Source organism: Notothenia rossii, assembly GCF_949606895.1.
Source record: "Notothenia rossii genome assembly, chromosome: 4".
NCBI classification, from domain to species: domain Eukaryota; kingdom Metazoa; phylum Chordata; class Actinopteri; order Perciformes; family Nototheniidae; genus Notothenia; species Notothenia rossii.
In genome coordinates, this window is record NC_136902.1 from 55433412 (window position 1) to 55460220 (window position 26809).

The following is a 26809-nucleotide window of genomic DNA, read 5'->3' on the forward strand; positions in this document are numbered from 1 at the left end:
AAAGAACAAGAACACCGGAAGAAGAATAGTTTGCTTCCGGTTTGCTTCGGCCCATCACAGCCATCATTTGTTGTTTTTAAAGTTATACATGAGAATGTCAAAACAGCCATAGTGACTGAAGAGGAGAGGCTTATACACGCTTTACAAACATGAAGTGAGTGTTTATTAGGACTGAATAGAAACATATTCCTGCAAGACTGTTCGGGCTAGCTTGATAGCATCAAGTTAGACTATACCTAGCTAAATTGTCTGACATAATTTAGCTAAGTGAACACAACGCATGGCACTCACAGGTGCAGTGTTTTCAGGTTATCATATCAAAGTTGGCCTGTTATGTTTGTGTAATCTGCAATACATTTTAGAGCTAACGTCCATGTTAGCTTAGCTTCATACACATGTCTAGTTATTCCCTTGTAGCTGCTTTACTGAGCTTTGCATATCCAGATGTGTGTGTCTCTGCTCTGACTCTGCAGCATGTTCTTCTCTATTGTTTGATTCCAGGCTCAACATCGATGGTCTGTTGGTGTATTTTCCATATGACTACATATATCCTGAGCAGTACTCTTACATGCTGGAGCTGAAGAGGACTTTGGATGCTAAGGTGGGTGCTGCTGTTGGGTTATTCTACAGTACATTCAATGGGATGAATGACATTGTAGCTGTGCGCGCGGGCAAGTGCAATATACACACATATGAGAAAACATCGCCAAGTTAACAATGATAGCATGTAGTTTACATATAGTTTGTGACACAAATAGTATCTTTAATGTCACAGTGTTGCAACATAACACATTTAATGAAATACTGTAATACATATGACAGCTTGAGTCTCTTTTCAGATTTACTGTAGAGCTGTTTTTCTAAAAAACGATTTTTAGAGATACATGGTTCTCAAAGAATAGCGACACTTTAAACTAAAGTGATTTTATAGAATAGGACATATTACTGTAGGTTCAACTGCCCAACAGTATTTAAAGGAGTTCAACTAAGCCCAACCTTTTGATTTGACAGTGGTAAAATGCAACAATATCATTCATTCGGCAGTGATATGAATTGTGGCGTGTGGTGCAGTGGGTTGAACGTTGGTGTTCGGATCAGGGGGTCACAGGTTCAGACCCCACTGCAGTCAGCATGTCGTTGTGTCCCTGAGACACTTCACCTCAGATTGCTCCTGTTGGGATTTCCCACAGTATTGAGTATGTAAGTCGCTTTGGATAAAAGTGACTTGTTATGTAATGTAATCAAGCATCAACATCAAAGTAAAGCAGAACACTCTACTACACAATAAACACTTTCTCTTTTCTCACATTTAGTACATTTTGCTAATAACAGCTGCATGCTTGGTAAGGTTTTGAATTGAGGACTTTAACTTGTAATTAAGTATTTCAACAATTTTGTATTATTACTTTCCTCACGTAAATGATCTAAATACATCTTGCACCAGTTGTGTAACTACTATAGATCAAATATGCAAAACGAGGGGTACACAGTTTGTCTTTCAGCGATTGATGGAGCTTGTGTAAAGGGTGGAGTTGCAATAGTTGTCAGTCAGGGATTGTTTTCTACGACATCATTCAGAGGAAAGTTACATAGAGTGTTCGCTTTGTCTATTTGTTTGTCATCCCATGCTCTTTATGTTCAGGGTCATGGAGTCCTGGAGATGCCTTCAGGGACAGGGAAGACTATCTCTCTGCTGTCTCTCATTGTTGCCTACCAAAAGGTGAGTTTAGCTGTGTTTAAGTGACTTCCTCTGCTCCACTCTTCCTTCCCAGCAGCCAGTGCCACATGAACAGAATGATATATGTTACTTTCTCTCTCTCAGGCCTTTCCTTTGGAGGTGACCAAGCTGATATACTGCTCCAGGACTGTTCCAGAGATTGAAAAGGTGAGTCAGTGTCCAAAGAAAATCCCACATCAGAAAGTCAAATTGATATTTCCAAGGATATGTTGAAGTTTAATCCCAGCAACAACAATTTGTCTTGTCCTACCCCTTTGAAATCAAACAGTAAAAAAACATGAAAAACACTATTGGTAAGATGTTAAAAACAGAACTTGTATTGTATATTTGATCTGCTGTCTCTTCAGGTCGTGGAGGAGCTGCGGAAGTTGATGGAGTATTATTCCAAGCAAACTGGTGAAAGCAACAACTTCCTGGCTCTGGCCCTCTCCTCCAGAAAGAACCTGTGCATCCACCCTGAGGTAACAGCTGCTGCTCCGGACACAGCAGGCCGACACGGGCCATTCCCCTCACAAAGAGAGGAAGCACAAAGAAATGTTCAAAACTCTTTAAAGATTTAGTCTAGTTTTTCTCCCTTGAAATATTGGCATTCCAGTGATTTTCCAGTGTTTCAAGGGACAATCAATGTTGTTGGAATCATATAAAAATGTGTGTTGTTCAGTATAGGGTTACAAGATGCATTCTTGAGGTTTGACCTTTACTGGGAATCATTTGAGTGATTGGACCTCAGCTCATATGCCAATAATTGCCGTGTCTGCTTCTATCCAGGTGAGTGCTCTGCGCTTCGGCAAAGAGGTTGATGGGAAGTGCCACACCCTGACAGCTTCGTATATCCGTGCCCAACGCCACAGCGACTCCAGCGTGCCTGTGTGCCGCTTCTACGAGGTACAAATTTACCGGATCCACCCAGTTTAGACCAGCTGGTATTTTTGAACTAAAGTGGAAGTAAACAAGGCAGGTTAATGTTGATGTACAAAATCATAAATGACAACCCTCTCCTCCTGCTGTGTGCAGGACTTTGATGCCGTCGGCCGACAGGTGCCTCTTCCTGCAGGCATCTACAACCTGGACGACCTGAAGGACTTTGGGAGGAGGAAAGGATGGTGTCCTTATTATCTGGCACGCTACTCGGTATATTGCACTTCAAAATTCTGAAAACAGGAAACATGTATTGTTGTATGAAAAAGGAAAGCCATTACCAATGGGTTTGATAGGGGACTAAGCGACTATCCAACGAGCAAATAGTTTTCATTGAATGTTTCTTTTATTGATAACCCCTGTTGTGCACATTTAAGATGCTTAGAAACCCACTGGCTTAAAATAAAGTGTCGGATGTTTCTCTCCAGCAATGTTTGCTGGCTGCTGTTGACGCACTTATCTGCAAAGAATCTGTCACAGTTACTCTGTACTGAAGTAACCCATATCTGTTTCCTCTCCCCTGACTGTGTCTCCTCTCAGCTCCTGCACGCTAACATCGTGGTGTACAGCTACCACTACCTGCTGGACCCAAAGATCGCTGACCTGGTGTCCAAAGAGCTGTCCAAGAACTCTGTGGTGGTGTTTGATGAGGCTCACAACATAGGTCAGTGTCACAGTCCCATTTCGAGCCATCCAATACATTTGTTCTGTAGCTGTAGTCTTAATCCGGCTCCTAAACTATTACAAATGAGAACATGGATGTATCAATTCAAGATATCTAATTTAATCATGTAAACAACCAAATAAATAAGATAAGCCATTATTGATTACAAGAGGGTTGTAGCATCATAAAGGTTCAAATGAGTACAGATAAAATGTTATCTCCATACGACTAGAATTATAATAATGTCTAAGAGCATCTAAAGACAACGTTAGGAGGAAAAAGGCTTTCACCAGAAAAATATGTAATGTGATTATTAATGATACTTAGTGTTGTCTGTAGTGTTGGAACAATATATCATTTTATTGCAATAAACAAACACTTAGAATAAGGTGATTGGTGTATTTTCTTTATAATTGCGAATATTCTCACATGAGTTATTTTGAAGCTTGTTATCATGCTATAGAGGTGGAAATAGTGCCTAATTAAAAAAAATGCTAAAATGTTATCCTAGAAAATAATAAATAGATAAATATTGACATTATACCATATTCAGTTGTTTGTGTGAATCTAGCAATATAATAGGGATTTAATATAGTTAACATGATAATATAACAATATTCCTCTTTCCTTTGCTCCTCAGACAATGTGTGCATAGACTCCATGAGTGTGAACATCTCCAGACGGACTCTGGACCGCTGCCAGGCCAATGTGGACACTTTGCAGAACACCATCCAGAAGTAAGACCCTGATGCAGTCGGCAGTGTAGTGACGCACTGAGCTCATGGAGGGCGGCATCCACCGTCCTTCTACTGCTACCTTTCCTCATGTCGGAGTCTGCTAGTCCCCTCAGGAAACAACCATCTTTCTCAACTGTCATTTGGAGAGACGTCAGCCCACTTTCACAGCTCTTTGGCCCCTTTGTTGGCTTTTATCTCACAGAATGATTGTATGAATATGTATCACCTAAAAATATAATTTCTATCTATGGTTGTGTCCTTATGACTGAAAAACACAGATAATTACAAAGGTTCAAGGTTCTTTATTTAGTCGTACGAACATAGCTACAGTGTAGTTATGCCGATGAAACTCTTGTGTCACAGAGCCTTCCCGAAAGTGATGCCAGCAATAAAGCAGGTTTTAAATAGAAAGGTCCTAAAAGGCAATATCCTTCTGATAAATAAGGAACGTATACTTTTCCCCTGGTAATCAGAACTACAGGTAAAACAAATGCTAAGTATTTAATTTGAACCCTGCCCCTTTCTGTCTGACAGTATAAAGGAGACAGACGCTAATAAATTGAACATGGAGTACAGGCGGCTGGTGGAAGGGCTGAAAGAAGCCAATGTTGCCAGGGAAACGGACGTCTACCTCGCCAATCCTGTGTTACCAGATGAAATCCTACAAGGTAAAGCCTGATTTCGTTTTTGTTCTTCCTCCTTTCATTGCCCTAAATCTAGAAAAAACACAAAACTGAGTCTGTAAAAGGTTAACTGTTGGCTCCTTCTCTCTCTCTCTCTCTCTCTCTCTCTCTCTCTCTCTCTCTCTCTCTCTCTCTCTCTCTCTCTCTCTCTCTCTCTCTCTCTCTCTCTCTCTCTCTCTCTCTCTCTCTCTCTCTCTCTCTCTCTCTCTCTCTCAGAGGCCGTCCCTGGGTCTATCCGCACAGCAGAGCACTTTGTCCGTTTCCTAAAACGTTTTCTGGAGTATCTGAAGTCCCGTCTCAGGGTCCATCATGTGGTGCAGGAGAGCACCCCGCAGTTCCTCAAAGACATCTTCGACAAAGTCTGCATCGACCGCAAGCCCCTCAGGTCAGTGAAATTCCTTTCTTTGGCCAAACTTACCAAACACAGGCTCTGGACATCAGAACCAATCACTTTCATTCTCTAACATTTCCATAGCAGTTTCCTCAGACCACACCTTGAATATTTCTTGTCTGCAGGTTCTGTGCAGAGCGGTTACAGTCGCTGCTCCGGACCCTGGAGATCGCAGACATCGCAGACTTCTCAGCCATCACTCTCATCTCCAACTTTGCTACCCTAGTCAGCACCTACAGCCAAGGTGCTCAAATACTTTACCTTGGGTTACTGAACATCACACTGTTATCAATATCACAGTGAAGTGATATTATGTTTCAACAAATGCTTTGTTTGCATTTCTCTCTCTTTCTGACTCTCTTTCTGAAGGTTTCACCATCATCATTGAGCCCTTTGAAGACAGAACTCCCACCATCGCTAACCCCGTGCTGCACTTCAGGTGGGGAGAGTTCAATCATTATCGAAGTAATCCACTGATGATTGTGAAAATGGGTCAAATGTTGGTAGACTTTGTGTTTTGCTGTGAGCAGTTGGCTAAATTTTGAGAAATGTCAGAAACAAAGACCAAGAAGTTTCTTTTCTTTTTACAATTTGACACAACTGTAGTTTTATTTATATAATGTTGTTTCTCCTTCTTAGGAGAAGGATCCATATCAGTTCCTCTTCCTTCGGTTCTATTCTGTTTTTCAAGGAGATATGAATAGGTTGTACTGTATAGATTCTATAGCCTGTGTGAAATAGAATCAACAAGACTATTGCAGTTGGATGTCATCTTTAATAAGTTGATAACAGGTTACAGTGTGTAAACATGTGAGACGATGCAGCCCTAAATCTGATTAATAAACCTTGAAACATCAGGTTAACACGTGCTCTGTGTTCCTCCCAGCTGTATGGACCCGTCTATCGCCATCAAACCAGTGTTCCAGAGGTTTCAGTCGGTCATCATCACCTCTGGGGTGAGTTATACTCTGCTTTCATCTCTGCTCACTTTTTAGCCCTGTTTAGTCCCATCTCATTTTATTGTTCCTGAATACATTTCTTTTAATTACATTTTTTCCAAATATCACAGTTAGTAGAGAATTATTGATTTTTTATTCACACTTAATATATATATTTGTATTATTATGACATGAAGTCTGTGTTCCCTACTTACTGTAGGTGTGCACGGATAAATGAATACTGCTCTCATATTGACTCTCCTCTCCTTCTGGTTGACCTCTCCAGACTCTCTCTCCTCTGGACATCTATCCCAAAATCCTCGACTTCCGCCCTGTTACCATGGCATCCTTCACCATGACACTGGCCAGGACCTGCCTCTGTCCTCTGGTGTGTAACTACAGTCAGACACACAAAGACGCACTCACTTCTCTGGATTCTAAAATAAATTATGGAATTAGTCGAGGGTTGAATTTGACAAATTGTGTCATAAAAAACCTTTAATCATATCATTTCCTATTGTATTACTGAATTTTCTTTCTTTTCTTCCTCTATTCTGTCTTCCCCAGATTGTTGGCAGGGGGAACGATCAGGTGGCCCTGAGCTCAAAGTTTGAGACCAGAGAAGACTTCGGTTAGTACTAGTATATAAAAGCACGTTGGCCCAAAAACAGCATCAAATTATATAATTTAACCAAAATAATACAATGTTATTCAGTGAAAACTGAAGCTAAAACAATATTTAATTTTAAAATGTTTGTGCTTCCAGCTGTGATTCGTAACTATGGCAACCTACTCCTTGAGATGTCTGCGGTCGTTCCCGATGGCATCGTGGCATTTTTCACCAGCTACGTCTACATGGAGAATATCGTGGCGTCGTGGTATGAACAGGTGTGGAGAAAAACAACACACACACACACACACACACACACACACACACACACACACACACACACACACACACACACACACACACACACACACACACACACACACACACACACACACACACACACACACACACACACACACACACACAGTCTCTTTGTATAAAGAAGAGAGCACAGTGTCATCATCTGATTATGAAAAGACGTTTGTCTGCAGGGGATCCTGGAGAACATCCAGAGGAACAAGCTGATCTTCATCGAGACTCCGGACGCTGCAGAGACCAGCATGGCTCTGGAGAAATACCAGGAGGTCAGACACGCTAACCTCTTACCTATTATTGTTATTATTATTATATAAACCACAGCTACCTGTATTTGAGGGATATAAAACATGTAATGTTGCTAAAATGCTAATAGATAATCAATGTGGTGATTTATACTATTTCCCGTTAGCAGTGTAAAGAAAGAATAAAAGCAAACTCATGATAATGTTTCATCTTCTGTGCAGGCCTGTGAGAACGGCAGAGGAGCCATCCTGCTGTCTGTGGCCAGAGGAAAGGTGTCTGAGGGAATAGACTTTGGTATGCTACAGATTTCTTTGTGGTTACAAAAGTGATAAAGATTTAGTAATGCACCTTACGCTTGGTTTATCTCAGTTTGTGGATTTAAGTATTTCCAACATTGTAACTATAACTCCTGTTCTGTCTCCTGTTCAGTGCACCATTTTGGGCGTGCAGTCATCATGTTCGGGGTGCCGTATGTTTACACACAGAGCCGCATCCTGAAGGTCAGAACTGTCTCTACGACCAATAAACATCCAACACACACTGTCAGCATACACTCTGTTGCTTAGGTGTATCACCTCTATAATCTCAATGAAGGTATCTCTTGTGTAATGTAATACAGTTCAACAGCACACCGAACTGCATCCTCCAAAACCACCATGCTCTCTATTTTTATTTCTTCAGGATTGGTTGATTAGACTGCCTTATTTATGGTTAAGTGTACTTAATACAATTGTAACTTGAACTAAAATGGTACTTTTCAGGTCCTGAAAACTTGGAAACATTAAATAAGTGATGAGGTTTAAGTTGCAAAATATGCGATCTGCTTGATTGTAATGTTGATTTCCCTTTTTATTTACATTTCAGAGCTCATTGTACCTTTATAAATCCCATGTCCGTTCCCTTTCATGATGGTGAAGTCATGATTTGACTCAGGTTCATAATATTTTCTGCATCTTCGTGTTTGGTTTCAGGCCCGGCTGGAGTACCTCCGGGATCAATTCCAGGTCAGAGAGAATGACTTCCTGACGTTCGATGCCATGCGTCACGCAGCCCAGTGTGTGGGCCGAGTCATCAGAGGCAAGACCGACTACGGACTCATGATCTTTGCTGACAAGGTACGTGATCCTTCTGCCCAGTGTTCTCTCATTTGACCCTGCAATACTTTGACATGAGTATCTACACATTATACAATGTCCCAGCACATTGTGCTGCATATTACCTGTTGGCCTGTCCCAGTCCATCCACAGTCTTCTGATGTTAGCGTTGAAGTAGCTTCACTGGAGCAGTTGGTGGGTTATTTCTCTAAGCAAAGATCAAACGGTATGTGATGTCTGCCTCCTCAGCGGTACGCACGAGCAGACAAACGTGGGAAGCTGCCTCGCTGGATCCAGGAGCACATCACCGACGGCAGTCTGAACCTCACTGTGGACGAGGCCGTGCAGCTCTCCAAACACTTCCTGAGGCAGATGGCCCAGCCGTTCAGACAGGTGAGTCGCGCTGCTGCACAAGAGCAAAACCTGTGTTTGAAATGTCTTGCTGCTGTCCTGGGTAGTCATCATGTCTAATGTAAGCTTACATATAAAGGGCATTTATTTGATTCTAACGAAGCAAGTTTATATATTTGCTCAGGGTTTTAACCCAGAGAGCACATGCATGTACTTTAAAGTTGTCTGATTACCTGCACTGCTGTTGCTCTGGTTTTTAATAGAATAATAAGAGTATACACTGTACTGCACTCTACATTTTACTAAAAGGGGAAAAACATTTGTGCTTATCCAGTTAATCAGAAGTACATTTTGACTGCGTTTAGATACAAAAAACAGGAGATTGAAAAACTGTTGCTTACAAAAACAGTAATTTCACTACCTACTTTATCCCACGCAGTTTGAACATGTAGCAGCTTTCTACTCTAACCCTTATGTCACTCACAGCTGCAGAGAGAACAGAACCATACATCCATAGTAGTGTCATTAAGCAGGACACTGACAATAGTGATCAGAAAGTCTGATCCTCACACTGATGTCCACCTGTCTGTCTTCTCTCTCTGCAGGAGGACCAGCTGGGTCTCTCTCTGCTGACTCTGGAGCAGCTGGAGTCTGAGGAGATGCTGAAAAAGATCAGTCAGATCGCTCATCAGAGCTGAGAGTAGCATATATGCAGTGGATAATGTCATCACCGTGGCAACACCCATAATGAGATCAGCAGTATTCACAATGGCATCCTGAAAAGCAGAGAAATAAAATGATTGTTTTGTAACTATGCAGCAGAGGCAACACAGGTTGTTATGGGTTCACTACATCAGGACATTCAGACTAAGGGTCAGGAAATCAGCTCATCACTAAACAAAAGAAAAATAGGATGGAGTGTTTGTCTTTTATACAAACGTAACACATTTAGTGAGATTCAGGATTTTTGATGTCTAAACATCATTAGTAGGTCAACACGTTTCTTTAACTACAAATCAAGATTCCTCTGGGTGTCACTGCGGTCATAAAGCGTCTGTCATACAGACAGAACTACTGTTAGTTTCCTCTAACTGTACAGTCCCATTTTTTACTGAACATCAATATTTGTATCTGTTTTCCACCAGGATGTCGGAAAATAAATGTTTGTATCTAACAGAGGACTTTTCATGAAAGTGTTTGAATCTTAATAACATCATTCATTGAGGAGTCACAGTAGCTATTCAAGCTGGAAATTGGTGTAGCAGTCCTTAATAATAAAGAAAACACAAATTGTCAAACTCTAAAAGACATAAAACACAAAGCAATGCGAACAAATACACATTTCTTACATCTTAAGGTCATTTATTTCAGCTCAGGTTTGCAAATATAAAATACAAACATATTTACCAGAATAAACAGCATCAGGAGATATATTCCACTTTCCCATTGTATACGTAACATTCTTACATGTGTTTCATATCAAACTAGCTTCTACAGGTACTAGTGTGCGCTTTCAGCCCTGACAGGGTGCAGCAGTGACATCCTCTACCACAGCAGATAATCAGTAGTTCTCCACCGTGGGAAACCACGTCAAAGTATGTAATGCTGTTTTCAGTGAGGGAAGATTTCCAAGCAGCACTCTCTGTTTTTGCGTCAATGTCTTTGAACGTTCCAGAGGTTTGAGTATGCATACAATTATAGTTATTAAATGATTTTAGTCCATGCTATGTTGTCATATCACCAGTTGGAGTAATAGTTCAAGTAAGTCTTTCTATAAAAAAATCAAAAGATCACAATGAAATGACATTAAATTAAAAGCTAGTTTACTATTTTCAATATTATGATGCAGCTAGTTATGGATTTCAGGCGTTTCAGAGAATGAGCATCAGTGACAGACATTCTTAAGTTGGCCACCTTAAATGTGTTCCTCAGTCACACTGAGCCAGGTTTACTATGGAGATAGATCCAGGCCAAAAATGTTGATCATGTGAAAAATAACATTAATCTGAAAGTTTGATCCTGAATAAAAGTAAATTGAATGTTTTAAAAAAGATAATACAGTATGAAAAGGTTTTTCAGGTTGAATATTATTTTTGATTCAGTTTAGGAATGAATATGAATTCTCACATATCATTTGATATTTGTTTCAGTGTTATATGGGGCAGACTCGTAGCCCCTTGTGTCTCTGGGTTGCCCTTCAGCTGCTAGAAGTACGTCTTCACAGGCTAAGACCTGTATCTGTCTGCTTTTGGCTCTGGACACATATCGTCATGTTGGATTGTCAAAGCTTGTCTGAGACATTTCTGAACTTACACAAAAGGATAATTGCTGAATGTGTACAGCATAGAGCCTTTTCTATACAGTCTTGCTCTAACATCTGCTGGATGTCATGGTTTCCACTTTCTTTGATTTGACAGCGTAGCGGATCAGTCAGAAATGTTCCAATCCTACACAGAGTGGCTCTCAGTCAAAGGTGCTGCTCAGTCAGTGTTAGCTTCAATCCTTCTCGTGCCTTTGAGCTGGTCTCACATTTGAGTTAAACACTGACTCAGGCACACAGCAGTACTTTTGTTATACACCTCTGAATAGTGTTCGAACACTGACACATAATTGCTGGATATGGAAGTGTGCACTTTATCACTTTAATATTCAAGTATTGATTGATTTACCAGCTTAAGAGTTCGATTGTCAGTTAATATATATTCATATATTTTTGATCAATGTGCAAAAATATCCATATTCAATAGTACAATTTAAAAAATCTTATATGTGTTCATTTTGTGCAGCTAGTTTGTTTTTATTCAAGTTTAAAAAAGTTGGTCCTTATTCTCATAGTGTGGAATGTCAAAACTGGACTGGGAAGCAAAGCAGCTGAACAAGCACATCTGTGATGTTTCACTCATATGATTAGAAGGACCTGCACATCATAAAGGCAACATACATTTAAAGAACTCAAACAGTTCCAACGTCTTCACTTCTCCCTTGTAAACCAAATGCAATAATATTTTACATTTTGACAACGCATCATAGTTTTGATTATCGTGCAAACAACTTTACAATCCTGTGAATTTATAAAAATGTATAACTTAATGTCGATACAAGTGTTTGTCTCCAGAGCATTTAAACATAAATAATGTTGTTTTACATTGTTGTTAATAGAAATGTTACTAATATGAAAGATGAAATTCTATTGTTAATCTGCTAATGACATGGTTAAAATAAAGAAATTAAATATAGAAAACTTTGTTTTCTAACAGTGTCAATCCTGGTGAGGAAATTTGGAAACTGAGTTCAATAAAACAAGAAATAATGATATGACCTCTTCAGTGAGCAGGAAGGAAGGAGAGGTTCTTCACAACGATATTCTAACCGCTTTCTGGAGACAATTGTCATCACCAGAGACAAACATGTCATTATTGTTCTAACTGTGAAATGTTCTCAATAGCTTAGATTACATATAATAAATTCTTTAAATTAGGAATATTTGCACACATTTGCACGTTAGATTATTGACAAAGTCTGCAGTCGCGACAACTATCTCCAAAATTTGGGAATCACTTTAGTGTAGAACACCTGATGAGAGCGATAGCTGCGTGTGCGTGTGCGTGTGTGTGTGTGTGTGTGTGTGTGTGTGTGTGTGTGTGTGTGTGTGTGTGTGTGTGTGTGTGTGTGTGTGTGTGTGTGTGTGTGTGTGTGTGTGTGTGTGTGTTAACTGGTACCACCCAGTGAGCCTCTTCTTGTCAGGCTCTGTGTGCTGGAGCTCAGTCCTCGAACATCTGCCAAGCGGCTCGACTGAGGAACAAACAGACACGAGGATGTGAACGTGGGACAGTCAGAGGCATCTACGTCTCTCAAAGAGACCGGAGCTAAAACCCCTCTGCTCTACTTGTCTTTCTCACTAGGAAAATGCATAACCAGTGAGATAACAGCTGTTTGTGAGCAGCAGCATTACAGGTTAGCTAGCCTCTGCACCTCGTGTCCAATATTTCATTTTTATGGCCTAATTTACTAGGATATTTTTATCAAATTTTTTGACATAGTCATTTAATTTCTTTATGATATACTACAATGTGACTTTTTGATGAAAATGGAATGGCTGTAAATCCCACTCAACTCCCCAAGGTGTCCCTGTGTCTTCATGAGCCACAACATGTTTCATGTGAATTATTATGCTTATTTATGAGTATACTATGGCATTCTTAATCAAACATTTATACCAAACTATACTTTATGACTAGGATTTTTACAAGGCAGACCCTATTATGACTTATTGATGCACTATGACTTTTCGTATGATTTATTAAACTATGACTTTCTTACATTCTTTATGGTATACTAGATTAAAGTTGTTTATGATACGCTATACTGTAACTTCTTTATGACAATTAAAGGCATCCTCAAACTCATACACTTTTACATTCTGTATGGCATACTATACTATGACCTTTTCATGACATTTGAATGAAATCATCTAGTTTTAATTTGAATGATATGATATATACTAACTTTTTCATAACATTCTTTATGGCATACTATGACTTGTAATTTGTTATGACATAATGTACCCTTAAGTTTAAGGACATATTCTAGTGGCATACTATATGAATAGTTCTTCCTCAAATGGTCATATTTTGTAAGTGTGTTTGATAATCCACAAAATGAACATGGAAGAACATTGTGCTGTGCAGACGCATCACAAAAATCACACGCAGTTACTACTCATGCATGTCATCGCTGTTAAACCGAAGGAAAAATCCAGTGTTCTCACCTGGGCCCCGTCCTGACTCTCTCTGTCCCGATCATTCAGCACATTCAGAGAGTTCGCTCTCTTCATCCTGAAACAGAGAGACAGTAATAATGGACTCTTAATCTTTATAAAAGGGATATAATATTACTAAACACACACACACTTCTACTGTACAAGCTGGGTTTAACTGATTCTGGAAAAAAGTTGATGTCTGGTTTAACAACAGGCCTGAAAAACAATATTTGTATATACAGACTTTCAGAATGAGTTCTTGTATATTAAATAGGAAACCTTTCTTTCAAAAATGAGGTATCCACCATTCAAAAACTAAAACACTTTATATGTTATCTTATTATTCACATTGTTTGTTTGTAAAATGATTAAACAGGATTCCTTTTACATAAATCAGGGTCTGCATCTGTGTGGACGATCTATGAGGTGTGTACGGGTTTCAGCTACAGTTAGACTTAAGGTGAGAGGTTAACATCTTGTCAACAGAACATTACCCAGCGTTGCTCTGAATATTGTCCTCTATTCCGACTCCTCTCAGCTTGCGGACCAGCTTCTCGCTGCTCCTTCGTATCGACTCTCTGAGTTTGGTGAAGGATCCGCTGCGCCTAAGGTTACTGAGCCCGTCCTGTCCCGCCCCACCGTCCTCTGCCCCGGACCAGCTGGGACGACCGTCCCCTGGAGGACAGTCAGCAACAAACCAGTATGAACAATAAGAATGCTAATACCGGCAGGTCAGTGAAACTCCCGCAGGAACACATGAGCAGTCTACAGCAGACCTGGCCAGACAGGATCCACTCCGGTTGGGAATCCTTCTTGGATTTTTTCCAGTATTTCCAAGTATTTCTTTGTACTATAAGCTAACTTTCTCGTGGTCACTGATGAAAATGTAGGTGTTTACTTTTGATTATATTTTTGTCTTTTAAAGGCACTTGACTACAGAAGTGCATTCCCTTTAACAGCAGTTACGGAAAGGTGACCTCAGTTTCACTCAGATTCGTTTGCTTTGTCCACTTGTGTTAAACCTTTCTATATTTATCACTCACTTCTGCGAGACTTAGGACAATCCTACTTATTCTGCCCATTAAATGAGGCTGTGTAACTTTTGAGAGAACGTTTCTCTTCTAAATTAAATGTATGAGCAATTCAAACCCCCTTTGCTCACTTTAGTACACTTGGTGGCTTTCCTTTTAAAGCCTTATTTGGTCTGATATTAATATCAATTAACTGGGACTAATGTAACTAAAAGTGACTATGCCTGTGTTCTCACTACCAACGTATTAGTTTAGGATCATATAGGAAAACAGAACTCTTCTTATGAAGCACTCAAATCCAGATATAATCATAACCGATACTTGTATTTGGCTTTAACTGAAACACCTAATAGAAGTAGTGTTGTCACGATACCAACATTTTGGTTTCGATACCAAGTCAAGAATTGCGATTCCGATTCTTTGTCGATACTTTTCTTTTATTATTTTCATGATTAATACAATTGTAGTTTATCTGTTAAGTGTTTTCTTACAACATGGTCTCTTCTTTATACTTGAGTTTATGTGATTTCTTTGATAGTTAACTTTATATTTTATTAACATGTAATAGTACAGTAATATAAATAATTATTGACAAAATGTACATTGCAGATGTTAGCCACATTGGTAAGTTAGCTAAAAAGTAGGCCATATTAGACAGTTATCATTGCCATTAATTGCCTCATCAAACTACGAAAACATTTGTTTGTCACAAAATAAATTACACTTGTTTGACTTCGATTTGAGGGCATGGGCTTGAGCATGATGTAATTATGTATCACATTCACTAACCTGTCTGTCTTTAAATTCTTTAAACAGCTCTGGATGCCAGTTGGCGAGGTGCTCAGTCAAGTTTGATGTGTTGGCTCCCTTGGTTTGCAGGGATCTAAAACATTTCTTACAGACAGGCCTCGTGGTGTCCGTAGGCTTGCCCTCACTTTCAGAGATATAGTTAAAATACTTCAAATTTCGCTTCTGGCGTCTTTTTTGTCAACAAGCCGAGGCGCAGCGGCAGTTGCATTCCCACTTGCAGCCATGCTTCTTGTCTTCTCACATGCTCTGACAGCGAGCGCGGGCATGAGAGAGGGGAGGCACATAGAGCGTACTTGAGAGGGGAGGGACTGCAGGCACGGCTGCAGTGCAGGGAGTGGAAGCAGAGCGCTGAACACACACGGCTCTTATTAAAACAGCGCTTTCTCACCGGAGTACTTTTCCTCGTCATTATTAAAGTACTGATGCTAATGAAACGGAGGAATCGTAACGTTTTTAACGGCAGGGTATCGCGGTACCTTTCAAGTATCGGTACACCGTGCAACACTAAATCTAAGTAAAACATTAAGAGTTGTCATTACTTTCCAAAAGTCTCAATGTAAAATAAAACTTGTGCTTAAACAAAATGAAAACCCCCCAGCAATATGTACCTTCCACAGATCCAAACTCCTTCTCATGTGCTCGGGTCAGGATCTCTTTGTACAGAGACTCAGCTTGTCTGTATTTCCCCTGCTTCAGATAGCACGATGCCTGAGAGGGAACATAGAAACAGGACAACAGATGAGAGATCGGTTTAGGGGAAAGTGTACAAAATAAAGAAATGTTGTGTGGTTCCATTAGACTGAAGACCTTGACAGTAATGAACTCGTTGAGGAAACAGGGAGACTCAGAGGAGCAACAGAACAATCTAAAATGGCTCCTCCTGAAGGCCCTCTCACCAGGTTGTTCTTGGTCTTGGCCACGTTGGCGTCGTCCGGGCCCAGCTTGCTCTGGTAGATGTGCAGAGCGCGCTCGTAGTACTGCTCCACCTCCTGGTACTTCCCCTGGTTCTGACACAGCAGGGCCAGGTTGTTCAGCTGCTTGGCCACATCGGGGTGATCAGTGCCCAACACCTGGGGGGGTCAGACACAAGATACACTGAGCACAAAACACACATGACTCTTTCCAAAGCCATCACAGTGTCTGATGCTTCATTGAAGATGTATTGAGATCATTTACGCAGAACTAGAATCTTGAGGATTACTTGGGAATGAGCCAGTTTGTAATCATGCAAATGCAAGGGGCCATAGTGTTGCCTCATTCAGCCAAAGGCCGTGCCTTAGCAGACATGAAGTAGTAAGATGAAATTCTTCAAACTTATTTCTTCAAGTAAAGATAGCATAACTCACTGTGAAAATGCTCTCTTACAAGAAAGAGTTCCACTTTCACTATCTATTGTTCTTGTAGTGAAAACCCTTGGTTAGAATAAATGCCTATACATTTGTAGGAGATATAAAGGTTTATGGTGCATACATCTCTGAAGAGCAAACATTTGAATCATTTTACTCTGAAGGTTTTCATAAGAAGAGTAAAACAAGAGTGTGTCCACTCACTTTCTCTCTGATCTCCAGAGCTCTTTTACACAGCGGCTCTGCTTCTTTGTATTTTCCTCTTTTCCCATAAAGCACTGCCAGGTTGTTGAGCGTTGCTGCCACCTGCACAGACAAACAAAAACACACAATGTTCATACACACCAGCTCAGTGAGTCTGACCTGAACTACTGAGATGAAAAACATGTTTCTACTAATACTAGTGCACACAAGATGTGTTTAAAGGTCCCATGTCATGTTTTTCTGGTTATTACCCGTCCCCTTGTGTGTTATGTAGCTTTTTCTGCATGTAAACGGTCTGCAGAGTCACAAACCCTCAAAGAACTCCCTGTAGCGAGTACAACTCTAACACAGAAAAGACCTGTCTATGCTGCCCCTGAACGCCTCGTTGGAGATTTCTCTTTTTTCATTGTTTTCTTCTTGGGTATAGTGACGTATTTCGGGTATAGTGACGTAACGTAACGTACATTACAGTACGTTACGTCCGCGGAGCCGTTACGTTTGGACCAATCCGTGGACTTCCAAACACACACACACACACACACACACACACACACACACACACACACACACACACACACACACACACACACACACACACACACACACACACACACACACACACACACACACACACACACACACACACACACACACACACACACACACACACACACACACACACACACACACACACACACACACACACACACACACACACACACACACACACACACACACACACACACACACACACACACACACACACACACACACACACACACACACACACACACACTCGGCGGAACGTTGCGAGGCTTGCTGCTGCGAGGAACGGGACACTGTGAGCTGGCTCACTGGTGTGGGGTTGGCGAGACAGCGAGACACCGTGGAACTCAGCCTGGGCACACACACAAACTCCCAGCCAGGCTGCGGGAGTGTGTGTGTGTTCGGGCTGGTTTTGCTGGGTCTCGCAGACAGCCACTGGGCTCACAGGGAGGGGGGGGGCAGGAGCTCCAACAAGCCGTGTAGGACAGAGAGTGAATACACATACTATACAGAGATGCTGTATGAGAAACCAATGTGAGTTTGGAACATTGAACAATGCAAATGTAGTAGACTCAACAATGGAATTGTGATCAGTAGAAATGGCCATGACATGGGACCTTTAAGTTTACAAACAAACACAATAATAAGTGAAAAGCAAGTGGAATAAATACAAAAGCAGCAGCATTTGTTCCAGGTTATTCAGTGTGTGAGCGCTGATGAAAGTGTGTCAGTGGGCTACAGCAGACTTATTGAATGAATTCAAATAGAAGAAACTCACAGCGGGATGGTCCATCCCCAGAGTTTTCTCTCTGATGGCCAGCGCATCGTTCAGCAGGTTGGCTGCTTCTTTGTATTTGTTCTGATCTCTGTAGAGAAACACACACTGCACTTATTGTCACCTCAGATTCTACTTTGTATATATGATCACGTTGTTTTGGCGAATAGAGTTGTGGGGGAACATTGTAATGCTGAATTCGATTTTTCATTCCTTCTTTTTTTATTATAGCAAGACCTTTAATATTATAAAAAGGGTAAAAACAATGAGTTTGTAGTTAGAATAGTATTATATAGCATTGATGGCAAAGGTTGATACATAAATACACAGCAGATCAATGTAATACAATATTCTCTGCAGCATCGTTAACAGATCGGAGACATTTGTCAGTTAACGTTGCAATTCAAATGAATTTGCTAGATGATGTCATCAATACCAGTGACCTTATCTAATTGTGGTGTATAATCTTTATAAAAGTGTTCTCTTGGTGACCTCACCTGTACACCAGCGCCAGTATATTCAGCATGGTGGCTACGTCTGGGTGTGTGTGACCTGAGGACTTCTCTAGGTCTTCCAGAGCCTGTTGACACATACATAAGCATTGGATCAGTACATAGAGATGGGCACATTAACATGATCAAACTCCTGGCTTTTTGATCATTTGAGCAGATAAAGATTAGACGTTTCAACCCAAGAAAGACACAGAGAGATCCGGAGGCTTGCAAAACGAGAGCAGCTCTTTAAGTTGCTGTTTTATCGGCTCACTGCTCACTGTAGGCTCATGGGTGATATTTATGTCATATTTGTGACACTGTCATCCAATGAGACCGTCATTAAATTAGCATATTCATATTGGAACATTATCACTATATAAGGAGGATATGTTCTTATGTTGATTTAGTGTTTCTAATGGACATCCTGATACTTCTCAATTCTTCTCCTATTTTCTACTAATGTGCTGATAACAAAGTTCAGCTGTAAAACTTTTAAAAAACGGAATAAAGCGCTGTCTTAAGCACCAGGGAGGTTTGCAACTTTGTGTATTCCTCATTTGACACAAGCTATGAACACATTGTATTAAAGCTTCAGTGTCATTTCCCATCTCTATCCGTACGTAGTGTTTTATATCTTGGAAAGACTGCATTTCCATCAGCATTTCAGAACTCTCTGTCCTGATCCCCCTAGGAGGATTGGTCTCAGCCCTGCAGTGCACCTGGGAGCGATTACTTTGGGCTGAACTGATGCAGGACAGAGGGTGAGGTTGCAGTGAGTTTCCAGAAGAGATGCAGGGATTCAAGGAGCCAGAGCTAGTGCAGTTTAAAGGTGAGGCTCCTCCCACCTGTTTGCAGAGCGGCACAGCGACCTCGTAGCGGCCCTGGGAGGCGTACTGGATGACCAGGTTGTGCAAGGTGCGCAGCCGGGCGGGGATCTCGTACCCCCCCTGCTGCGCTGCCGCCGCTGCACTGCTGTTGTGAGGCTGGGACACTGAGCAGAGGGCAGAGACGCTCAGATACATGCACTATTTAATACTAGCATCATGATATTTCAATTACATTTCATTAACAACTTTGTATCCACCCCACAAACATCATGCATTACATGAATGAACATCATATAAACGTGTTGTTCTTTATTTTGTATAAAGCCATGTTCACACTCTCTGAATTCTGCACACATGTCTACATAGCCCTCCACTTTCAAATATTTCGTTTTTTTTATGCTAAATGGTTTCTTAAAAATACTTATTTGTATTACATGATTACATATTACATGATTACCTATCATTACAACCTATCTTGTGGGATTGTTTCTGTTGGCAACACCAGACACCAAAGCAGATTCCTTGTATGTGTGAACGTACCTGGTTATACACTTGATTCTGAAGTAAACATTTGATTCATGAACTAATATTGTTGTGAAGATTTAACACTTGTTTTCAAAGTGTTTTTGACAGAATGTTATTGGAGCATTAAATCAAATATAAAGACGAGGTGTTACTTGAGGTGCTGTTATACTATACATCCATACAAGACAATAAATACATTCCCAACTTGCTTTTAAAAAGAAAACATTTAGCTGGATGAGGAAATCGCTTTTAGATTATTCTCACTGGCTGACATCATGCATTTCTCTGAATAGATGCCATCGTGCATTATTACACAAGACAAAAATGTGACACCAGACCTCGAGATGTCTTTACTGTGTGTGAAAAGTTGTTACGCTAAATATACCCAGCAGCAACACAGTTACACTCTTCAGTGTGTCCAATGAAAACATGTTCGTCTGCACCTCTATGAAAACAGAGGATTTGTAATCCACTCACACACATAAACAACATATGTGATGTATAGCTAATTAGAACATTAAAAGGATTAGTTCCCAAAAATACTTTTGAGCCGTTTCAGTTCTATTTTCTGGGCTTTTGAGTGTTCTTTACCAGACCTGACAATCTGGATGAATGGAAATGTACATTTATGCTGTGAATGAGTAACAGATCTAAAGACTAGAGTCTTACTCTGTGACTGCTCCTCATCCTCAGTAGGAAAGAGGTCATCCAGGGACTCTTTGGTTGAAGACGCGTCTTTGTCATCCTGAGGTGAGGAAGACACATTCAGCAAACAATGCAACTGCGGACCAATTACAACATCATATATATATATATATATATATATATATTTGCTCAATGAGTACACTACACAGCAGCAGTGGTCTCAATTTAGATTTTAAACTAATGGACCACGTTAACAAACAAATGAATTTTAGGAGTTGTTTGAGCTCCTAGATTTGAATATAAGGCACATTGATAACATGGCTCAGTCTCGGTGCTCTTATCAAGCCCATTTCAGCAAATACACTCTGATTCATCACCAGTTCATAAACAGCTGGTGGACATGGTGGATTTGTTCCCCTCAAGAATGAATAAAGACCAAGCTAAAGCTAGACGTGGTGAACAGTGGCCTTTAATTCACAATGCAAAGGTTTTGCTATATCTTCTAGATATATAGAAGTAAAAAAGTATTTCAGCTTGTGTTTGTCAACTGTGTCTTATTTTTTCAACCAAAAATGGGGTTCTCTACAATAAGTCATTAAAGACTTACAGGACAGAATATATCCACAGAAAAACATCCAGATAATACCATACCTCAGGCTACCTTCCATAACGAGCTGACAGGTCTGGCAGGTTTGGAGGATTCTTTGTTATTTAAAGAACTACATGTATTCATAGTAAAGTCTTCCTGAGTACACACACACATATTAGTGTTTGCGTGGTGTTTGTTGTCTGCTCACCAGCTGCGGCTCGTCCAGGTCGTACTTGCGTATGGAGGACATGAACTGCAGGTGTCTGTTCTGCTCCTCCAGGGTCACCACCTCCTGTTCCCTGTCCTGCAGGCGCTGCTGGGCTCCTGCCAGCTCGTCCCTCAGCCACTGGTTCTCCTGACAGAAGCGCCGCACCTGGGGGACACAGAGACATAGGTTGCGTTCCGATAATCCAAAAATCAGCTCCTAAGTTCTAACCCTATCTCCTATTCCTTGACCTCTGAGTGAAACGTCACGGGGTTAAGGGATAGTGGATAGGAGAATTCAAAAGGACTTAGGAGAAGAGACTGCGGTACTTTAGAGAATCCGAATGCACTTTCACTATCCGACGTGTTTATGATGTGCCAGCGGACGTCATTGTGTGCGTCTGTTGCTGTGGTGAAACTATGGAAACTACAGTGTTCTATACAATGGACTACATGGATGTTTAATAAGAACGAGGGACTCATCTAGAGACTCTTCACCGTGCTCTGATGCTTTTGTTTTATGCTTTATGAACGTGGACAACAGAGAAACATATTCTTCATGACCAAAGTTGTAATTGAAATAAAAAAGGAAAGTGAAATTTATGCTCGTCACCCTCTCCCTCCGGTCCACATTAATACAAATGATCCCAGTGTGATTGTATGAACTATGAAAATATCTTAAAATAAATACAAATGTATTTATTATAAACTTTATGTCTTTAACACCTATCACTGTGTATATCACCATTCAAACATCTTTTAAAAGTTGAACAAACCCCATACAGCTCGGTGAAATGTTGACTTTATTTGATAATTTCAGTAAAAACTAACGTTCATATTTCTCTTTTTGATTATAATACTGATGAACGTTCAAAACTAAGCACTTTGGCAACATACCACATACGTTTTAAAATGTTTAATAAGCACCGTAACTTTCATGATATAATTTCTCCGTCATAATCGTTTGTGTCCGTGAACGGCCGACTGTTGTGTGACGCAAATGCTGCGGCTGCAAGGCATTGTGGGGCAGCATTTTCTCCTCTCCTTTCGGTAAGGGAGGTCCAGTGGTTCCTAAGCTAAAGGAGGTTATAAAGGAAGTTTGAAACCTCCTTTCCTTTCATTTGGAGAATTGGAACGGCACTTAACATGGCTGCCACTGACGTACTTCCGGGTCATTTCACTCCGTTAGGAAGGTTCCTAAGCTAAATGGACTATTGGAACGCAACCATAGAGAGAGGACACAGGAATGAGAAAGGGAAGTAGAAAGGATGTAGGGGAGAGAAAGGGAAAAGAAAGGAACATGCAGACAAAAGACAATGGCTCAAGAGGGTCAAAAGGGAAAGGAATGTAAGGAAGGGAATACATGTGGACAGAGAGAAAGAGGGAAGAGGAGGAGAATGATTGGTTGGAGATGAAGGAATAAGTGTAACAGAGGATCAATGAGTGAAAGGGAGTTGGAACAAGGAGGAAGAAAAAAGGAGGGAGAAGGATGTTTGGTTTTGAGGAGAAAAGCATGAAGGAGGAGGATTTGAGAGAGTATACTTTTCTTTAGGGTCAGAAAACACAATGAAGGATTTACCAAAGTCAGCGATCTGTTATTTTCCTCTTCAGTTGTTCTTTGTTTGTTTTTCTAATGTAATGTCCTGCAGAAACGTACCTGAGCACGCAGCTTCTGTTTCTCTGCCTCCAGAGAGCCCAGATGAGCCGACAGCGCCATCATCACCTGGAGGGTACAGAGGGCAACTCCTCAGAGTGCAATCTAAAACTCTAACGTCATTTGATAATCAATGTAATTCTTCTTTGAACTGAGCATTCCTTGAGACAAAGATTTTCATTTAGGATGAGGTTTCATATCTTTACTGTCCACCTTTATTCTTCCCAATGAGGTGGTTAATCAGAGCTTATTTGATGAAAAGAGATGCATAGCTTTGCTGGAATGGGCTTGATAAGAGTATTGCGACTGAACCATGAAGTCAATGTTCAGTCAAATCTAATCTAGGAGCTAAAACAGGCTAAATGACTCCATAAAGCTACACATGTCAAAGGGATTTATTTGTGTTTGTCAGTGAGAGACACCCCTTTTAAATGTTGGCCCATTAGTTTCAAATCAGAAGTGGCACCATTATTAACAGCTACTGTTGAAAAACTTGTTTTGGCCCATAAAAAAATAAATAAAAAAAGCTAAAAGACGCAAAAATGCTACGAAGAGCTAATAGCACCTTAAAGTACCACAAAGAGTACGTCACTATAGGTGTCCCTACCTGTGCCTCGCTCAGCCCCAGCTCGATCCTCTCCAGTGATTGGCGTATGATGCCGCTCTTCTCCTGCTCCACGCTGCCGCTCTCAGGCGCCGCCCGGCTCTCCAGCGCCTCCTGCAGGTTCTCCAACAGACTGCGGTTCTCTCCTCTCAGCGCCTCCAGCCCGGCGATCACCTGCTGCGTGTTGCACAGAATCTCCTCCGCCGAAAACATGGCTGCCACTCTGAGGTTCCCTCTCTCGCAGCAACTGACCTGGGAGCAGCACAAAGGGGGTCAAACAATGGAAAGTCATTTTAGTGGTATTCATAGTTATGTATTAAAATAGAGAGGGAAATACCGTAAAAACAGGGCTTGTGGTATTAAAAGTAGTAGTAGAATATTAAAGATTAGCAGTAGAAATAATAGGAGAATAAAAGTGTAATAGTGACAGTAGTAATAGCAGTTGTAATAGTGGAAGTTAAGGGATAGCAAAAGTAGTCTTTTAAAATACATTGGATACATTTTGGTCAACAGTGGATATAAGATTGTATATATTATTAAGTAGTTATCATGATGACTTGTGATTACTTGGGAAAATGTTATTTAAAAAAAGGATATTTTGGAATTATTTTAATTCTTGTATAGTTTGTTTGTTGTAATCAGAGAGTCTGGTATTAAGGATTTACACATTTAATTCCATAACATGTTCAATGGTTGGTTTTACATTTCAATAAAAATAAGTAGTAGTCGATAAGTAGTCAAAGCGGAAGCAGAAGTACATGTACTACCTGTAGAATAGGTAGCAAATAGTAGCAGAAGGCCTAGCTGTAACAGCGTGTCATTCATTGTGGTACTAGTTGTTAGAGAAGAAATAGTAGGCTAGTATTATTAATACTAGTACAAGTGGCAGTAGTAATGCCAGGTTGAGTAGTGAGAGTCATGACAGTAGGAAAGCAGCAGCACAAGTACTACTGTAGTAGATGTTCTAGAGAAGAGTAGCCATTAGTAATAGGAGCTTTTGGGGACTTTACAGTAATAACACTATGAAGTCATAGTATACGTCTGTAACTTCCAACATAAAGATTATTTTAGAAGTACATTCTTAACAAGCAGTATTTAGAAGTCAGCATGCTTTTATTATAGTATCACCTTGGCTCTAACTCAGCTGGCTCTAGTGCTAGGTCATCGGATAAAAAGCAAATAGAATACAGTGAAGATTTAAGATGTTTTTTGTCAATTGTCTGAAGCTAGGGATGCTCAATTAATCGTATTTTAAATCGCAATTACGATTTTGGCTTGCAAGTTGCAACCATTATGAAAACCACATAATCGAAATAAAACGATTATTTTATTATTTTAATTTAGTTATTTATTTAAAAACAATTTTTTTTATTGGTTTTTCAGTTGAATTATACTTAAAGTTCAGGTTAATCAACTGTTAAAAACATACTGTTCAACATTCCTTTTCCATAAATGGATGTTTTCAAAGTAAATGGATAATCGTTTTTAATAATCGTGATATCATTTATTGACCCAAATAATCGAGATTATGATTTTTGCCATAATCGAGCAGCCCTATCTGAAGCCATTAAAACTAGCTGCACCTTTACCAGCTTTGATTATAATGATTGATCATGAAAGTTTTCTCAAAGCTGGTAAAGGTGCAGCTAGTTTGAATGACTGTGTATACTGCAGGGTAGCTTGTGAATTTACTCCAGGTGGAACTAAAGTCTGATTTAAGACTTGATTATATTTCACATCATTCATCCAGATCTAAGTAACTATAGGTATTAAATACATGTAGTGGAGTAAAGGCACACTATTTACCTCTATGGGTAGAAGCACATATAGATATGAAACACACATTACTCTGTGTGTTCTGTGTGTAGCCTACTGTGAGCAGCAGACCTCCGGTCAGTGCACCATCGTGTCGGTAACAATGTATTTATCACGCTCATGTTGAACCTACAGCCTCTCCGATGATATAATGACGACTGCGTCACATTGAGAGACATTTCTGTACAGTTTGTTGTGAAAACGTCCTTGGCTATACTGGACAACAGTTAACAACTCTCCTGTAACAGTGCTTGATAACTATTGGGTCTGAAACACGATGTAAACACAGGCAGAAATGAAGGCTTCATTCAGATCACATCCACAGTTATTTATAGCGTCAACGCTACCTGCTAAATCCAGGCTCCGGCGGCGTGGTGGCGTCTTTTTGTCCACTCTGAGCTGTTAATATTATTTTAATTTGGAAAGAGAAACCGGTATACAGCGTATCATTTTCGCTTCCAGTACCTGTCAATTTATTTACTGATGGGACAGTGATAAACTAGGAACTGTTAATGATTCACCTGCTGCTCCTCGGCGCTCAGCTCCTCCTGTCATCACAAACTCATTAGCATTAAGCTAGCATAACAAGACATTTAACTTCCGGCTTCACCTTCAGAATAAAAGTCTTGTCAACGCACATAAAGGTGCATTTAAATGATATGAAGCGAAAAGTGCTTGATTCCTGGAATAGGTAAAAGAATAGTTTCCCTGTATGGTAGGGTATACATTTGTCAAAAACTGTTTTCAGTTGTGGACATTAAGTACACTTACTTACTTACTTGAGTACTCCATGAGTACATTGAAGTAAAAGTTGTAATTGACTTGATTATTTCAGTTTGTATTAATCAATCAATCAATCAATCAATCAATCAATCAATCAATCAATCAATCATTCCACTCTCCTATATCTCAGGGGTATTCAACTCGTTTTGTCCGACAGCTTTAGTTATTATTGACTTGTTGTCCAATGAAATCCTGTTTCTGACACTGAACGATTGTGAAATGGTACTTTGAGAAACTGATCTTATCTCTTAAGCCAGATATACTATTTAACGAATATATTGGATCAGATGAAAAACATTTTTTCACAAAGTTGTTTTTCTGAAAACTCATGAAAAGTGTACTTTACCTTTGTAAATATGGTGTTCTCCCAGCACAGTGCATAACAAAAGAATGATCTTGTAGAATATGATGTATAGCTGTAGCAAAAACAACATACACATCTACAGCAGGAAGTCAGCTGCACAATGCATAATGCCCAAAAAAGCTTTTCATATTGATTCTTCTTCATATTAA

General features: G+C 40.2%; 2 protein-coding genes across 5 annotated transcripts; one reads left to right on the top strand and one right to left on the bottom strand.

Moving 5' to 3' along the window:
* On the top strand, positions 1-9859 carry ercc2 (excision repair cross-complementation group 2). The gene is made up of 23 exons (XM_079677049.1): positions 1-154; positions 502-601; positions 1643-1720; positions 1823-1885; positions 2086-2199; positions 2507-2623; positions 2753-2869; positions 3197-3320; positions 3961-4057; positions 4592-4725; positions 4957-5125; positions 5257-5375; positions 5501-5570; positions 6018-6087; positions 6356-6457; positions 6637-6700; positions 6836-6957; positions 7171-7263; positions 7462-7534; positions 7670-7740; positions 8212-8355; positions 8584-8727; positions 9291-9859. Exons 1-23 carry the CDS (start codon positions 150-152, stop codon positions 9381-9383), a joined length of 2283 nt encoding a protein of 760 aa, XP_079533175.1. The 5' UTR covers positions 1-149; the 3' UTR covers positions 9384-9859.
* klc3 (kinesin light chain 3) lies at positions 9307-26118 on the bottom strand. 4 transcript variants are annotated; one of them, XM_079677051.1, is made up of 15 exons: positions 26035-26078; positions 25861-25912; positions 23702-23950; positions 23098-23163; positions 21445-21609; positions 20672-20747; positions 19496-19641; positions 18654-18736; positions 18160-18247; positions 16836-16937; positions 16182-16355; positions 15894-15993; positions 13939-14119; positions 13454-13520; positions 9307-12477 (listed from the first exon to the last, which is right to left on the bottom strand). In XM_079677051.1, the coding sequence occupies exons 3-15, from the start codon at positions 23909-23911 to the stop codon at positions 12394-12396; spliced, it is 1542 nt and encodes a 513-aa protein (XP_079533177.1). In that variant the 5' UTR covers positions 23912-23950; positions 25861-25912; positions 26035-26078; the 3' UTR covers positions 9307-12393. The 4 variants fall into 4 exon arrangements, 3 of the variants coding, with proteins under 3 accessions (XP_079533177.1, XP_079533178.1, XP_079533176.1); XM_079677052.1 differs by lacking the exon at positions 25861-25912 and having other exon boundaries at positions 26035-26118; XM_079677050.1 differs by having other exon boundaries at positions 25861-26089.
* Positions 26119-26809: the final 691 nt, after the last annotated feature.